The sequence below is a fragment of the Lepisma saccharinum genome, chromosome 2 (assembly GCF_977018435.1).
Source record: "Lepisma saccharinum chromosome 2, izLepSacc3.1, whole genome shotgun sequence".
NCBI lineage: Eukaryota > Metazoa > Arthropoda > Insecta > Zygentoma > Lepismatidae > Lepisma > Lepisma saccharinum.
Genome location: NC_139230.1, coordinates 201,618,797 through 201,636,124, shown reverse-complemented (window position 1 = coordinate 201,636,124; position 17,328 = coordinate 201,618,797). Strand labels below are relative to the sequence as shown.

At 37.8% G+C, this 17,328-nt stretch overlaps 1 protein-coding gene across 1 annotated transcript in view; it reads right to left on the bottom strand.

The window, feature by feature from the left end:
- LOC145981007 (glycine receptor subunit alpha-2-like) overlaps nucleotides 1-16,941 on the bottom strand; it is a 653,123-nt gene extending 636,182 nt beyond the window's left edge. The window contains exon 1 of the mRNA XM_083114106.1: nucleotides 16,651-16,941. Within this exon, the coding sequence (XP_082970232.1) occupies nucleotides 16,651-16,736 (86 nt within the window). The 5' untranslated portion in view covers nucleotides 16,737-16,941. The remainder of the gene's footprint in view (nucleotides 1-16,650) is intronic.
- Between the last annotated feature and the right edge of the window lie 387 nt (nucleotides 16,942-17,328).

Sequence of the window (17,328 nt, the reverse complement as noted above, 5' to 3'; positions counted from 1 at the left end):
GGCTAATCGCGACGATGAATGACAATATGATGAAATTGATGAAGAGACACTCATGAAGGACATCCGTGCCCAGGCAGGAAACCGGAAACCCTAGCATCGTGGCGAGCTATGCTAACCACTCTGCCACGGATCCCACTTGAAGATGTAGGTCAAGTCCCGATTAGCTTACCTGTGCAAAAAGTTAACTTAAACTTTGAAATTTACAACAGCAGTAACATTGGATTCAATCTGACAGTGGCCACTTGACATCCAATCAAACACCCAGCAGGCAGGCGAGAAAAAGAACCATCCGGTCTCCATGTTCAAGCAGATGAGTAATTAGGAAAAGCGTCACAAAACCAAAATTACCCCATAACTCGTAAATTTCTACAGGTCTTTGCAGTTGACGGCAAACGAAATGTCAGATTACACAATTCGAAAGCTTGTCGGGTAACCAAGGCAAATGCCATATATTTAAAGTTCCGCCTGCGGTGCCAACTGATTCCATTTGTTCAACTTCAAACCGTAAGTTAAATTCCAGGAGAAACAACGCTCGGCTCCCCGCGATGATAAACATTGCAATGTTTTCGTACGCTTTTCCCCGAGCAGAGAAATTTGCTTTTCTCCTCTAAGCCAAGTCAACGCACGGTTGCATATCTTACAGGACCGGAAAGCCAAGTCTAAGTTGATTCGCAAAATTACGTTCAACATAAGCAAGTGGTCTCCCTGCTGCTTAGGTCAAGACCAAATGTAGTTTCTACAGTGATTGTTTTCGTTCAAAGTAGCAGGATCATTTGTTAGGAATACTTTGTTTTTAAGTCCACTTAATGCACAGTAAGGTTATTCGGAACTGGACCTACAGTTTAAAGTGGGATCCGAACCACTTTGTGCCTCCACATGGTATCCAATCCCGGACCCCTTGATTACAAGGCGACGACGTTACCACTAAGCCGATGCAGTTGTAGTGACTCTGTCGCCTTTCAAGAGGTCCCTGGGTTCGATCCCCGGCGGAAGTAGGCTACATTGTACAGTGGTTCTGAACCCACTGTCTCGGGAATCTGTAAGCAAGGCCGCGCATAACGGCAGAGGACGGTAGAAAGCGAGTGGATGGAGCCCAGCTGTGCGCGCTGCTGAAAACGGCTGGTAGCTGCAAACGTTTTCTTCCTATCACATATTCATTTCCCCTCTCACGCGTTCATTGGTCGAGCCATCTCGATTAACCACTTGCACAGAGGCATGTTTCCGTTCGCTAGCTCCAGAGATTACCGGACAGAGTGTAGAGTGTAAACCGATACTCCTTACTTGCTAGGCAACACTGTTAGCCACTATGCTATCAACCGACCTCCGCGACGGAGTGGTTATCACAGCGCACTACGACGCCAGGAGTCCCGGGGTCGAATCCCCGCCCAGGAATGCTTCGTGAGTGACCCTTCGTCAATTTTACCATATCGTTATTCATACTCACCTTCGTAATTAGGCTCTGTTCGAAGGGTAAAAAAGCAATCTTGAAGTATGTTCTTTCGGAAGTGACGTCACCTAGTGCAGTTCGAAAGCGCCAAGTAAACGAGCAATCGAGTCCATAGCGTGCAGCACGCGAGATTGTAGTCTTATGTGCTAGACTTCTAGCATTCTTTCTTTTTATTGAAATCGTGGAAGGCGAAAGTCAAGCAGGTTGGTTGTAGTTCTTCTAATGTGTGGAAATGTAAGTATAAGAAGTTTTTAAAGTGCTACGTTATTTCTACGGTGAAGAACAAGTGCTTAAAACGCGAGAAAAACAATGTGTTCTTAGTTTCATCAACCGAACGAATTTGGCGCTGCAGTCGAAGTGCAACTCGAAAGATTTCCGCTCCCAGTCGAGACTGAACTGCGAAACCGTTCTCTAAGGGTTTTCGCTTCAAGTACGGTGTGGCACGGCCTTAGCCAAAAGTGGCAGAAAAGTGAAGTAAAATAATCCAACTCAGTCAATCAAAAACTACGCTATTAGAGAGGCGCCCAGAAGTTTCGATCAACGAAATATGCGAAGAGAGTTAAAATATATTCAATGCATTCGCCCCTCAGTGTGTTGCGTACTAAGAATTCCGATAATGCGAAGTTGAGAAAGTTGGCCTTCGAAGTCGTGGCGACAGCAGACAATAACGACGGGAGTTTTGACATATCGATTCCCTGGCCTGGTGATCGTGCAGTCTCTCCTCAAATTCTTCTGTTCAAATTCAAGTCTTTCCTGACATCCACGCACCGGGCAGCACAACACCATAAAATACTGTCTTGTCATTCACAGCTGTTGCGTTCTGCCTCCCCAGTTTCCTGGGTATAACTGTAAAATGGAAGAATTGGGGGTATGTACGTGGACGAAATAAAGAAATGATGGATGCTGGAAGGAAAAGGAATAAAATATTAGGAAAGGCAAGAGGATATTGGTCGTTATGTCAGGGACTTATATAGTCTAGGAGACCTTTGCGATGGAATGTTACCCATCTTGGCAAAAGAAACTTCGCAATATTGGTACTGAGAGAAACTGCAACATGAAACCTACATATCAGTGGTGTCGCCAGGCACCTTGGTGAGTGAGCGACATGAAAGTTACTAAATATTTCGGTATGTTTTGTAATAGGAGCGTTTTATATTAATTTCGGTATGTTTTGTAATAGGAGCGTTTTATATTAATTGTTTTATTAATGTTCACCTTCGCCTGTTAATTGTACTCTATGCCATCCCTCGACTTGCCCCATGCGTTGATAGTTTGCGAAATTTAAACTCTTTCGAAACTATTAACTTATTACGAGCTTACAGACTCGCCCTGTAGATATGTGTAAACTCAATTACACAGTCTAAATGTGGGAAAATAAAAATATGAAAAATATACACTTTCACATATTCTTGAATGAGCCCCTTAGTTGAAAGCCTTGGCTATGCTTATTACTACAAAAGGATTGTAGTAAAGGCTTGAATAAAGAATACGTGAAATAATGTAAACACAAAAGGCACGATAGCGTTTAAAATACCAGCTAAAATTTGAAGTAAATAGTCTGTTAAATTGGAAAATTTAAGGAGATGATCTTAAAATTCACTATTACTACACAACTTTATTTTCCCCGGTTGATTCAGACTACATCTGAGGCCAGCACAATCAGACAACTCCATGAAAAATGTGCTGTACACTTGTAATGACATAAAGGTGGTTAGGAAAATATTACGCACATCTACATCAAAAATTATTTTTGATATAATATGTAGAAAAAATCGAAACATGAATCCCACGCTTATCTATTAAGCAAGTTTGCAGGATTTATTTTCGAGAACGAAACATTATTGACGAAAGAAATATCACCTCAATGGGCAACGTGAAAAATGTTTTGTTTCATCTCTCTCTCTCTCTCTCTCTCTCTCTCTCTCTCTCTCTCTCTCTCTCTCTCTCTCTCTCTCTCTCCCTATCTGATTTCCTTTATACTAATGTTTCTCTCTCTCTTCCTCTATCTGATTTCCTTTATACTAATGTTTTCAGTATTTACCATGGCTGTAACGTATGTCAGAAATCATTTCAGACACTAACGCAGTTATCAAAGTACGTGAATGGCAACTTCTTTCATCTTCCACACCACACTCAAAATTCTCTTAACCTTCTCTGCATAACAAGTGTCACAAACAATGCAAACGTGACGCTTATTACAAACTATACATCCAAAATCTTTCTTTGCAAATATGTTGCCAATTATGTTATCATTAATTAAAGTTTAGTTATAGGATGGAATATTCAGCTAATTAGAGTTAATTCAAGTAGAATTAGAATATTAGTTCAATGCAGATGATGGTGTTTCCATATATGTGTGGGGCTATGATCACTGAATAATTAGTACAATCAAAAACTTATATTACAATTAGAAACTGTAATCCTAAATAACATCATTGTTATGCTGTTTGTAATGTTTATGGATGTATAAGCTTCATATCATTGTTTCGATAGGTTCATTGAACAATATCGTTTACATTGTCTTCCCCCCCCCTTGGAAACTAGGTTGTTCTAGCATAATTAATTGAATTGTTTTCGACTGATGTGGCTCATTCAATGATTTTGATCGATTCCAATCTCCGCTGTTTCCATTGTAACATTTATCTGCTGTTGACTTTCAATAGTGCACCAATTAGCTGTAACACATAATATTTCACTTGCCGGAAAATATCTTCTAAGCCACCGATGATGTGTACATATGGCGATAGCGAGAATCTGTATAAATTTATGATTTATATGAATCCTTCATACGATATTAATTTCACTCAATTTCAGCGCCATTCATTGAAATAAGCAATTTGCCATTGATGAGAAAATCTGTTATCTTCACTGGTAACTCCACTTCTCTGCATTATTCCCTATCGCCAAATTTGACTGAATTGCGACATATGGTATTTCTTCCTTTTCGTGCTCAAATCACAGTTTTGTTTCATATTTACTTCCATAGGGTGTGACGAATTTACAGCCTCATAACAATATAAAAGTCACATTTACGATGCAAACTTATTCATGGAGAATATGTTGGTTCATACCTTCAAACGCAATCAGGTGCAGTAGGCTGACAACTTAAGGTCTACACGGGTGGGTATGATTCTGAAAGAACGGAACACCCACTCAACCGACATGTCACCTATCGGGACTCTAGCTCTCATACAGTCAACGGCAAAGATAACAGACAAAAAAACATTAATGACTATTTTAATTTTTCTATTCTATATCCTGTGATATTTTAAGGAATGGAATTCTGTTAATTTGAAGCAAGGGTTCTCTGCTTATTGACGTTTTCATTTCAACAGGTGATGATCACGTTGTGGAAAACAGACCGAATGAAAATTGTGGACAATTCGCTTACTATTACTTTTTGCCGTTGGGTGTGCATGCAAAAGAACGATTAGAATCACATTTTCAAGGTTGGTAAAATGGCGAAGTGGTTAAGTTGATGAGGGTCTTACGTTCGATTCCGGCTTGAGGCGCATATTTTAAACCTATTTTTCATGCCTCATTGCATTTCCACAGTCAATTCGAATTGGTGAGGGGAATAAAAGAAAATACCACTGACTTACCACTTTTATCAATTCGATTAACGATTTTTCTTAAAAAAATATTCTGGCTACCGGTTAAAATAATCTTAGGGTTATAAAGCACCAATAGTTTAATCTACCTTGCACACAAATCGAAAACTCTAATTACATCAACATTACAATATGAATTTAAGAAAGAAGAAGGAATGTGTAAGAGGAGATCATGTATACGACAAGAAACGTGCGGATTTATGTTGTAACTCTAGTTCTAGTACACATAAATGACACTGTCTCTTTGAACCTACTGTCTTACATAAATATACACAATATTTTATATAGTGCGCAAATTTTAAAACTACTTGACAGCGAACTGTTTATGTTTTCATTGTCACGCCTTTTGAAGTGTTTATATTTACTCTCTCTAAGATTTCTATAAAATTAGCCTGATACACATACTTTACAAAACCGTACAACAGATTTACTCTTATCTTATTAAAAACGGTGGACCAAAGCAATAAATTTTTCCTACAGTTGTCGGCACTCGTTGCCATTTAAAATTACTTAGATTCCTTTTGTGTACGCCCTTTGCAAGTCACTACTGAAGTTCGAAATACTTTCGACTCAGCCCATGCAGTAACTTTCAAAATTTGAACACTCTATTTTAAGCCCCCTGGCCGCCCCTGCTTCGATGGTCGTTATTGGTGCAACAGACTTCGAAGGTTCCACGCTTGGTAGTGATGGGCGGTGGAAAGTTGCCCCTTCATATGGCGTGATATATAGCATCAGATGGCAACAAACTACATAACAAGATAAAGCGCAGTGGAACTCGTCTTGAGTAAATCCATGGGTGTCCACAGAAACTTTCTAGGCGGGGGTCAAAATCTATAATGAGCACTGTAATACAATATATTGAAATTCACGTGTCATCACATGTTCAATTCATTATTAGTCCTACAATAAATACATACATATAAGTGATGGACATATGAAATGTTGCGATTCCGATAAAGTACCGATACAAAATTTACCGGTAACGAATATTCTACTGATCAGATATTAAATTGTAAATGTTCCATGAAGAACCTGAATGGTTCATTAACTTCCTTAATTCATTAATGCACCTGCTGATTGAAATGGGTTTAGCTTTGATACAGAAACTCAGTCTTTAATTATTTACTACATAAAACTAAGACATTTTAATAATGTGTGCATATATCCATCAAAATTATAACAAAATGGGAGAATTCTGAACTAAAATTATAGGATAATTAGATATATCAATCAATATAGATTTTCAGATATCGATCGATCAGATTATCTATAGTTTTACGACTAAACAGATACATCTACGTCGGCTCATACCGATAGAGTACCGATTAGCCATATAACTTTGACACACACACACAATTTTCAGGGTGGTTGCAAGAAGTTTAATTCCTCTTTTAGCACAGATATATCAACCGATATTTGGAGAAAAAAGTTCAAAGCAGTGTTTGGAAGTAACTGTAACTAGTTACTTCTAAAAGTGAGTAACTGTAACTGAGTTACTTTTTATGATAGAAGTAGTAACTTTTTAACAGTTACTTTTACAGTTACTTTGCAACACATAAATTGCTATGTAAGTGTCATAAATTATTGGTGATTTAGGACTCAAAGTGAGCTGGAATTTAGTTTCTGCTGTGATATAAAAGCCCATCTTTGATACATTAATTCTTGCAAACAATAGATGAAGAGGAAAAGAGAAAGTAGTTGAAGCAAATTTGTCTCCTGGCGGAGGTCAGTCGGTAGGCTCCAGCCAGGTGCCAGGAATTTCAAGGTTTATCATATGTCTCATCTTTCGTTTGGTAGACCTGAATTCCAAAGCGATATACACACCTCGGAAGAGGGTGGATTTCCCAGAAGCGGGAAGATAAGCCTCTAGGAGAAGAATTCCTTCCTATTGCTGACAGTTTGCCATTGTCAGTTGTGTGCTGTGAAGTGTCTCTTGTTTCTGTAGTTTGTTCCTCTGTGACCTTATAACTGGTGTCCGGTAAAAATGGCAAAGGAAAAAATGGCAACGGAAAAAATGGCCAAGTAAAAATGGCAAACGGAAAAAATGGCAAAGGTAAAAATGGCAACGGAAAAAATGGCCAAAGTGAAAATGGCAAGTTTTCTTCTTTGGCAGTTGCCCTCTCTCAGCGTGCAGAATGATCGCTACCACTGCTTCATTTTCTTGCTGGATGCACCTGATTAGCTTCCACAATAAAGCCTACAATCTTTACTCTGTAGGATGTTTGAATTTGAATTGCATTACTCCATATAAACCATATACATTGGTATTTGGAGGGTTCAGTACAGTTCAGATAAAAAATATAGTTACAAAATTTCTATAATTTACAATCTAGATGTTCACTAACTCTATAATATTCCTTATTAACTAATAGTTTTTTTTAAATTTGTTTTTGAAACTTGTCATATTTCCTGCTTTAATATCATTTGGTAGGTTATTGAATATTTTAATTGCCATATGTTCCGGTTCCTCTTGAACTAATGTTAAACGTTGACTGCCAGGTGAGGTGAGACACACAAGTGGGTATCACGGCTTCATGAATGACGATACTTGAGACCCACTTTCGGGTCTCATGGCAGTCAACGTGTTGTGAAGTATGGCTTTAGAAGCTCATTATTTCGGGTGTTATATGTATATTCTATTGAACTTCGTAGCGCAATATTTTTTCTCGCATATAATGACATCTCATATGAAGGGAGGGTTAATATTTTGAATTTCTTAAAACTTCACAGCATCATATTCAGGCGAATGATTATGGTCATAGGAACACACAGGATTTTGTTTCAATAATTTTGTTTTTAGAATTCCTCGACACTTGAAATTGTTCCTCCACCTTATAACATTCTTCAGATCAGACTGTTGTAGAAAGAAGAGCTTATCTCCAGCTTTCCAAGATTTAACAATTTTCATTTTAAAAAAGTAAACAAGTTCGTCCCTCTTAGAGAGGGGGTTAGATAAGGGCTGACTTGAAGTCCTACTAGTAACAAACATGTGTGACTGGTCAGCAGGTGCGCACAAACCGTAAACTTGTTTCCAGTCAAGATGAAAACCCATTCTATGCTGCAGCTCCCCCCCCCCTCTTTTTAAGTTTCATCAATCACACATGCTTCAAATTATTTACAAAGGTTACCTTTTATTAGCATGCGATTGTATAGCGGCAGTAACTCCTGCCAAAAGAAATAAAGGGCATTATTTTTGGAAACATCAAATAAAATGTTTCCATTCAAAGACAAATGAATGTTAGACATTAAATTATATTAAATTTTAATTTCAAACTGTGAAATGCAAGACACATAATTTCTCAATTTTCACGTAAAATCGTAATGGGTATATTGTATTTGCCGTTTTTATTCTTGCCATTTTTACCGTTGCCATTTTTTCCTTTTGCCATTTTTTCCGCTTGCCATTTTCACTTTGCCATTTTTTCCGTTGCCATTTTTACCTAAATTCTTATAACTTCCCTCTTCTGTAAGTAGCATCTGATAGTTTCTTCCTTTGCTATAATATCAGATTAAGCTGAAAAGGGACGTACCTACTGCAATATTTCAGTGTTTTCATGAAAGAATTCAACAATACTGTTAGTATGAACGAAACTGAAGAAGACGAGAGCTAGCAATTGCGCATATGAATCAATCCAACTGTTTCCACGTGATTTCATTCAACTCAGTTCCTGATAATTTAAAAATGAAAGTGAAAATATTTCCAGTTAGAATTCGCTTATTTACGATTATTCAGAATTTCTGGACATTTTGAAAAAAGTAATATATTTTGGTAAGTGCTATTCGTTTAAGATATAAATGAGAACCCATCTTCTTGAAATAATAAATACGACAGATCTCACCATTATTATTGATACAACAGTGAATTATAACATTCAAGTGGCAAACTAACGAATCCGGAAGACCCTAGCCATCATTGCTTGTTTATGTAATCCTCTCAGAGAAGACTGAAGGGGTAAGTTTAAAATGTCATTTTCACCTTCATTGATAACGCAAAATTATAGGCTACTACATCATAATTTTTATCATTTTATGGTTCATAAACACTTGAAATTATACAACAAATTTATTTCTCTCTGACACGCTCTTTATGCGAAACAGACCCCCCTTCTTAGAATATATTCTACGTGGGTGATCTCTCTCTCTCTCTCTCTCTCTCTCTCTCTCTCTCTCTCTCTCTCTCTCTCTCTCCCTCTCTTTCTATACAGTTTGTAGAATCCCCCCACTCCAATGGACATTCCTTAAGAACAATAATGATAATACAAATGTTTAAGGCGGAGAGGGACAATTACGCACCAGGCATGCATTTATTCCAATATCGTCGGAATGAGCAATGCTACTAAAAAGATTCCGCCAGAAATGAAGAGTATGAATTTCTCCCCATGTGGCAAGTGGAAGAGGTTTCCTAAGTGGATTATTAAGCCTTATACGATTTTTGAAAAATATGATGAATTAGTATTTACCGAATCCCATGTATTCCTTATGGGACATCAACTTCAAGTTACGGCTCATCAAATGGGAGTTTCGACTTTTCCTACTACTATGACATAGTTCAACGTGTCCTTTTTCCGTCCATGTAATGTTACTTTTCTACGTCATCGGATGTTTGATATTCCCGAGAGAACGAATAAAATAATGGTCCCATAAGCCTAGTGCATTTCTCCTTGCCTCCTACGGCCATCCTGGCAGTGTTGCCAAACCTGATGTGCATAATAGAGCTAAATTTCACCATTAATATAGCTAAAGAGGACTTTCAAGGAGCTAGATTAACGAAGGCTGCATAAAGTGCCTACTAGGGTAAGTTTAGTTGTCAGAGGGGTGGGGGTGCTGCTATTACCGTTAGCTTTAAAGTGATGGCAATTTATTCTTAGTTTTCACCGCCTAGATTTGGCGGCATCACCCATCTCAATAATCCAATGATTTTAATATAAAATCGAAAATAAAGGGTTCCCGGATAACAAAATTGTCATCTTCATCTTAACCACAGCGCTATATATAAAAATGCATGGGGAGGAAAGAAGAGGTGGGTGACGCAGCCTATAGCTATACGAATATCACGTCACGTGAAAATGTACACTCATGGCAAAAGTTGGTATGTATGGGCCGGAGCCAGTGGTGGCATCATAGTGGGGCAGAGGGCGGGTGCCACAGTTCACAGTCAAACGAGTGCACGAAAGAGCCAGATCTGGCTCCAAAAGAGCGAAGTTGGCAACAGTGATCAGCAGCTGCCCGAGCGAGAAAGACCTAGGGGAAATTGTCCCTCCTCGCCTTAGTCGCAGTAGCTCAGGTCAACCTCCGTGGCGGAGTGGTTAGCACAACACACTATATGTCAGGAGTCCCGGATTCTAGTTCGTTTCGGACATGTATGTTTGTGTTTGTTCCAATGAGAATACAGAAAACAGAAAATTGACATACGTAAAAATGAGAAGATGTGAATAACGGGGGATACTACCGCATAGGGTATTCCAGCGTCGTATAAAGTGGGTATCTGGAGGAAATTCTGGAGGGTGGGGGTGGTGCTGATCACATCACCCCCACCTTCGACCATGATCAAAAAAGTGTGGGGCTCTAACTCCACACCCGCTATACGCCATCATGGCGTCGCGCAAAGCACAGTAGAGCACTTTATTTTGTAATAAATATAAATATACAAAGACTTATATTATGTACGTACCAGTAACATAAGTAAAAGACATGTTAGTCTTCACAAAATATGTTATTACAATAATGATCTATTTGTGTAATTTGGTTGCAACAAAATTTTCAGCAGAAAGTAACTGTAAAAGAAACTTACAGTTACTTTTGAAGTACAGGTAACTGTAACTGAGTTACTTTTTAAAACGAGTAACTGTAACTGTTACTTTTTAATCAAATAACTGTAACTAGTTACCCTTTTAAAAGTAACTTTCCGAACACTGGTTCAAAAGACAACCATCTGAAATCCTGATATAATAAGCAGAATAGTGTTGAATGTAATATTGTTCCTTTTGTTTTAAATTTAACAAACGCAGCATTGGTTTCTTTACTAAGCGCAGATAAATCAAGGTCATTTGAAATGTTATGCAACATTGCATTTAGTAAAGAATAGAGCTTGGCACATAAAACGAGATAAAGGAGAGAAGAAAAAAGAAACAGAGAGAGAAAGAGAGAGCGAACATGAGCACAAAAAGGGAAACAGAAAAAAAGAAAGAAGTAAGAAAGACTGAGAAAGACATACAAACAAAAAGAAAGAGATTTAGAAGTAAGAGTTAAAATGGGAAATGAAGAGAAAATGGGAAAATAAGTGAAGAGTGAATGAAAGAAGCAAGAGGTCATTAGGAGAATGGGTAAATCTTGGCATTAATTACAGAACGAAAAGCAACAAAAGAGGGGATAACAATAAGAGGGAGAAAGGAAAAAAGAACAAAAAACAAGTTAACTGCTTAAAGAGCATAGAATCAAATTACATATATATAGTAATATACAAAGGCGTCCGCAGAGGGGGACCGGGGTGCACTTGCCCGCCCTGAGATATCCGGAAAGACTTCATGTAATTCAAATTTTCAAATTGTAGCTTGAAACTATGGACGAAGGGTGCCGTAAAAGACAGCCTATGCAAATTGTCATAGTACTGGGAATTCTCTTAACTTGGAAAAGACATCAGACCACGTTGCCCCAACTTTAAGAACTGCTGCCGCCAGAGAAAAAATCCTGTGGGCGGCCTTGGTAATATACAGGGTTTCTATAAATTAGTTATACAAAACTAACCGTTAATTGTGAAGAAAGTGTATTTCTAACAGAAATGTTTTATACATCAATGAATACAGCACATCTTCAAGTTTTCTCTACAAGTGTTCAATATGTGGCCCTTTCATCAGACGGAAAATGTCCCAGCGGTATTCGATTTCCTGCCAAACACTTTGAAACATGTCTGCATCGATGGTCGCAGCTGCCTGCGTTATCCGGACCCGCAGCTCGTCGACGTTGCTGGGAAGAGGGTCAAATCAGAAAATCCATGGGTCAAATCAGCCGAACGAGGTGGCCACGGAATCGTTCCACCACGACAAATCCAAGTAGGTACTTCACGATTGAGGTAGGCTACTTCTTTATGAAAATGCGGAGGTGCACCATCTTGTTGGAAAATGAAATCAGCACCCATATCTTCACGCAATTGTGGCAACACTGCGGACGCTCTGCACCCGTGTACGATTCCATGATGACTGGCGCAATACTAGAGAAGATAAGCAAACGCTCACGCCTCCAGTGGCGGTGTCTGAAACTAACAACTGGAAGCAAATGACATGCGACAATAAACTTGAAGATATAAAAAAAGGTAAAAAAGGTAAAGTTCTCCCCTGTGCATTGCACCACGCCATGAAGGCGTATAGGGGGTGTAGGGGTAACGCTGTTTTCATTGATGTATAAACCATTTCTGTCACACATACACTTTCTTCACAATTATCGTTTACTTTTGTATAACTAATTTATAGAAACCCTGTATAACATAAGGTAAAGTTCCCCGTGCATATATCACCGTGCAATGAATGCACATTTAAGGGATGTGAGGGCCATTTTGGAGGTGATGTGATCAGCACCACGCTCCGGCCACCTTTATCCCCCAGGGTTGTCCCCAGGTACCCATTGATTTGAGGCTGGGTGAGCCCCGGAGCAGCTTTATGGGGGGACAAAGCCGGAAAAATTCCGACCTTAGATCACCCACCCGGAAATCGAACCCAGGTCTCCCGCGTGTTAGTCAGACACCCTACCGACTAGACCACCGCGTCTCTCTTCAATATTCCCTATTTCAACAACAGGCTTTTTCCGAGAGCCAACAAAACAAAATAATGCAAGAATGACTTAGCTAGATCCAGGCGCTTCTTTATCCTTCATTGACTGGAGGTAGTAGACAGAGGAAGAAGGGCAGATCCTTTACTAGTATTCATGAACAATGTGTTGAAAATAGCTACCGTTGGCTCCTTGCGTACAATAGTTCTCGAATGATATCATCTTGTGAAATAAACTTTGACACCAAAATTTCGCTATAGAGTTTCATGTCTTCATTTATCTCCTGAATTGTTGACTAAGGATTCAACAACACATTTTTCAGCATGAAATTATTATTGTAAAGTTTTGATTAAATTGTAGGTATTTTACCAACGTTTTCCATATTAGAAGTTTGTTTTTGTACGAAATCTAATCCTGAAATTGACTACAATCCTCAACAAACTCGCTCTTTAAACGCCACCAAGTACGACAATATTGAAAATGTATGGGTTGAGAAGTGTGTTAAGGTGCCCCTCTGAACATCTCATATCAAGAACACAAACCCTAACTTCCGAAAATGTCATTCTACTTACGATTTCCTAAATTATCCATCATTACATGCGTTCAGTTTGTGTATGGTAGTGGTTCTCATCCAGAGGCGTCTCCTGAACGCATGCGGTGCATGCTGCGCATGTGTCAATTGTGGGAAATAGGACAGCTTGCTCTGCGACGACTTTAATGAGCATTTCTACATTCTAATTTCTTCATATAGGAGAAGTATTTATTTTACACGAGAGCGCTCAACTAAGCTTATATTACATTTCTTGGATCTGAAGTGAAAGGAAGAAATAATTATTTTCCCACAATTGACGCATGCGCAACATGCACCGCATGCGTTCAGGAGACGCCTCTGTTCTCATCCTATATTACTTAAAGACCGTGGCCCGATAAATTCTTTTTCGAAAAGTCGGTACCCCGATCCAAACAACTTTACTAATAAATATCTCTCTATTTTTTTAAAACATTATACATTAATTAATATGTACCTTGAAAATTATTATTAATAAATAAATTATGGCATAATCGTGAAGTGTAAAGTTCGAATATGTCTAGGCTTGTTGAGAAATATAAAATTAGAGTTAACTTAGTTGTCAAACACTGGATCTAATGAACCTCTCGAAGTTCGATAAAATTTATGCTGGAGCCCGGTACAGGTCCGCGGCCCGGCGGTTGAGAAACACTGGTTATGGGCAATGTAAGATTCAAGAATTAAAACAAAATCGTCAATTAAATTGATAATTTTTTCTCTAACCCCACCAGTGCAAAAACACTCCACGTAACATATAAAATAAATGGTTAATGACAATATTTGAACCTGAAACAGAAAGGACCCCTAGAATGTAATAACTGTTCTGGTACCCTCACAACGTGCTAGATTCTGCCAAATAGCTTACACAAAGCAAATGCCTGCTATTACTACCATAGATCAGATGGGTACGATTCAAGAGTAAACAAATTTCTTTCCCTACATCATGAAGTTGCACACCCTTCCAGTTTTCGACAGTTGAATTCAGCATTCCACTCACGTATTTAAGGGGGTATCGGATTTCCTGTGTTGCGTTCCCTTGTTTGTAATTCAAGTTATGTGGAGACGCCTCCAACGCTATACTCTGCTTGATGTATCTGCAGGTCACAAGTAATGTAATACATATTCAAACATTATCAGCACCATCTAGTGTCATTGACAGAACCTATGACAGAAAAATCAGTCAAAACAAGGAAATATTTACAGGGAAAAGTGAAATAAATTCTTCATCTTCATTCGGGATGATGCCGTAATATCACTTTCCAGTGTTAAGTATCAAGTTTCAAGTTAATTTACAGTTACTTGTTGCCTACCACATTGAAGAAAGGGCACTAAGGCAAGAATTAATAAGTAAAAGTATAATTCTACAAACTAAAATTCAACAGATATAAAGTGATATGAAATTATATAAGAATGTTATATTTTTAAACAGTACAGAGGAATATAAATTATCCGAATTCTATGTAATCTAAGTATCTATCTTCAGTATCATTGACGTCCAATTAACTTGAAATATATTTATAAAGACCGAATCATGTAAGATAGATTAAGGATAGTGAAGTAATTTGTTTGTTCAACAAATATTCATCAAGTTCGACGAAATAGTCTAAAGTATAAAAAATTCACACGTAAAAGTCAACAGCAAAGTTGAAGAAACTCCCTCTAATACACTGTATATCACACTGTAACACACATACTATTATCCTGTTTAAAATGTATATAGATTGGTAGTTATATCACAGACACAGAGTAACAAATAAAGCAAATGTTGAGCAAAATCTCGAATATACTTTATGGATCCTTATTGGAAATACGTAAGAAACCAATAACAATATCTAGGCATTATACATGCTGGTAGTAAGCATATTACGTATTTGACTCGTACTTGTTATAATCGATGAAGTTTGTTAGCCTGAACTGCCTGAAACCAATGCAACATCAATGTTTATTCTATTGATCCCAGCCCTGAACTGTTACAAAGAGTAAACTTTAATATAATTTTAAATAACGAGACCCGGTAATTAAAAACAACCCACACGCACACACACAAAGTCTGCTAATGACGATGCAAAGTTAGTTTTCGGGGGATTTGGAAAATAACTAAACGATAATGCAGGAATCGGCTGAGAAATAGTATATATTTGAAATGATAAAATCCTGCTCCCACGTTAAAAACGCATTCATCTAAAACCAAGTGGAACAAAATTCACACCGAAATATGTGCAAAAGTAACAAAAGGGTAAAACAATATTTCTAGCAAGCAATGACATAAACGCGGCCACATTATTATTCATCGCGTTCAGTAGGCAGTCTAAAAATATATCTGCACAATCATCTGCCATAAATTGCTTACTATGGGAGTATCTATATTTTTAGTTTGATTGCTACAACCACACTAGGTACACAGTTCGTACAGAGACTCAATTCTTATAAGAACTATAAATTCTACAGGCGATGCTAAGCAGTAATGCAAGTAGTATTACAATATAATATTCCGCATTTTCTGGAACGAAACAAAGAATATTGACAGTTGAACTATAATTTCGTTTTATAAATGATAAATGTGTAATAGCAGTCAAATTAAACAATTCCTTTTAAACTTCAGTACTATCGCATCCATCACAAAAAATCTTGACGAAGATTGATTGTTCTCCCGAATATTGTTCTCCCGAATATCACAATAATTAGATAACGAAACTCACTTCATCATATATAGCTTTAATATAAATATTACCGTATATTAATGAACATTTCATGAAAATTAACCATAAGGGCATTTATTCGAATTTATGAACATATCCGTATAATAGTAGAAATATTTAAACACTGACGACTACTTCCAACTTTATTGCAGGCTTAAATACATTTTTTCAGAGCATTATAAAAACAATGTTAAATTGTATAAAACTGTTTTCTGTATTTAAAAAAATACTTTACGCAATAATTTACAAAATTCTCTCTTGGTATTTCATTCCATGGCATTCTGTTTCTTGCATTTATTCGCTATTACTTTGTATTGTGGCTTTTCTCGTATACGAATGCCGTACGTGCGTTGTTCAAATCATGAGAAAATTAAAGATTTAATTTGGAGTGTCTCCATAACCTAAGGATCATGAACACAGTGACAAACTTATGCACTAATTTTAATCCAGTTTGGTATATATGTTGCTTCCTTAATATTTCGAAAGCAACTATTTTATTTACATTACTTCTGGACATTTCAGATGGTGAATAAATGGTAAATGTGTAGCGAGAGATCTCCTTACCTTGTATCCTGTGCACTTACGGCGCAGACGAGAAATGCAGAAACCGTTAGATGGACTGCAGTAACACTTTGAATCCACAAAGTCATTGTTTCTTTTCTTTTCTGAGAAAATCTGAGAATACATCAACAAATCATTGCCAGAAACTAAATTATAGAATAAAAGAAAAATCTATGTTAACGTTTTACCGAGTCAAAATGAGCTAGACACGAGGCGCAAAGCAACAGGTATCAAACGTTTGCTTCTCACTGAAAAAACAGTTTAGTTGCAGACGACTAATTAAACATAATCGTCTATTATATTCTTATCATAGTACAAGTGCTTAATTTATTGCAGCTCTCCATAAATACAGTCGTCTCAAGAAACTATGCGAAATCATCTTCACGTGATGAGAGTTGTGAAGAATCGAAGTCGTCATATGTGTGTTCCTACATGTGCGCAGGAGATGAGACTTGCTAGTTTGGATCAGAAAGGGTAAGAATTCTAGCTGATGTGGAGATAAGAGAGCGTGGAGGTAAGTGTGAGTAGAAGTTGCACTGTGGTAACAAAGTGGCGTTAAGTTACCGCGTCCGCAGCGTCCGAGAAAATCGAGACAGTATCTTGGCGGCCGCAGCAAGAGACGGGTAGGCAATTCACCACACACGGGTAAAATGGCTCACGTGCTTCGGTTGGCAGGTTGTC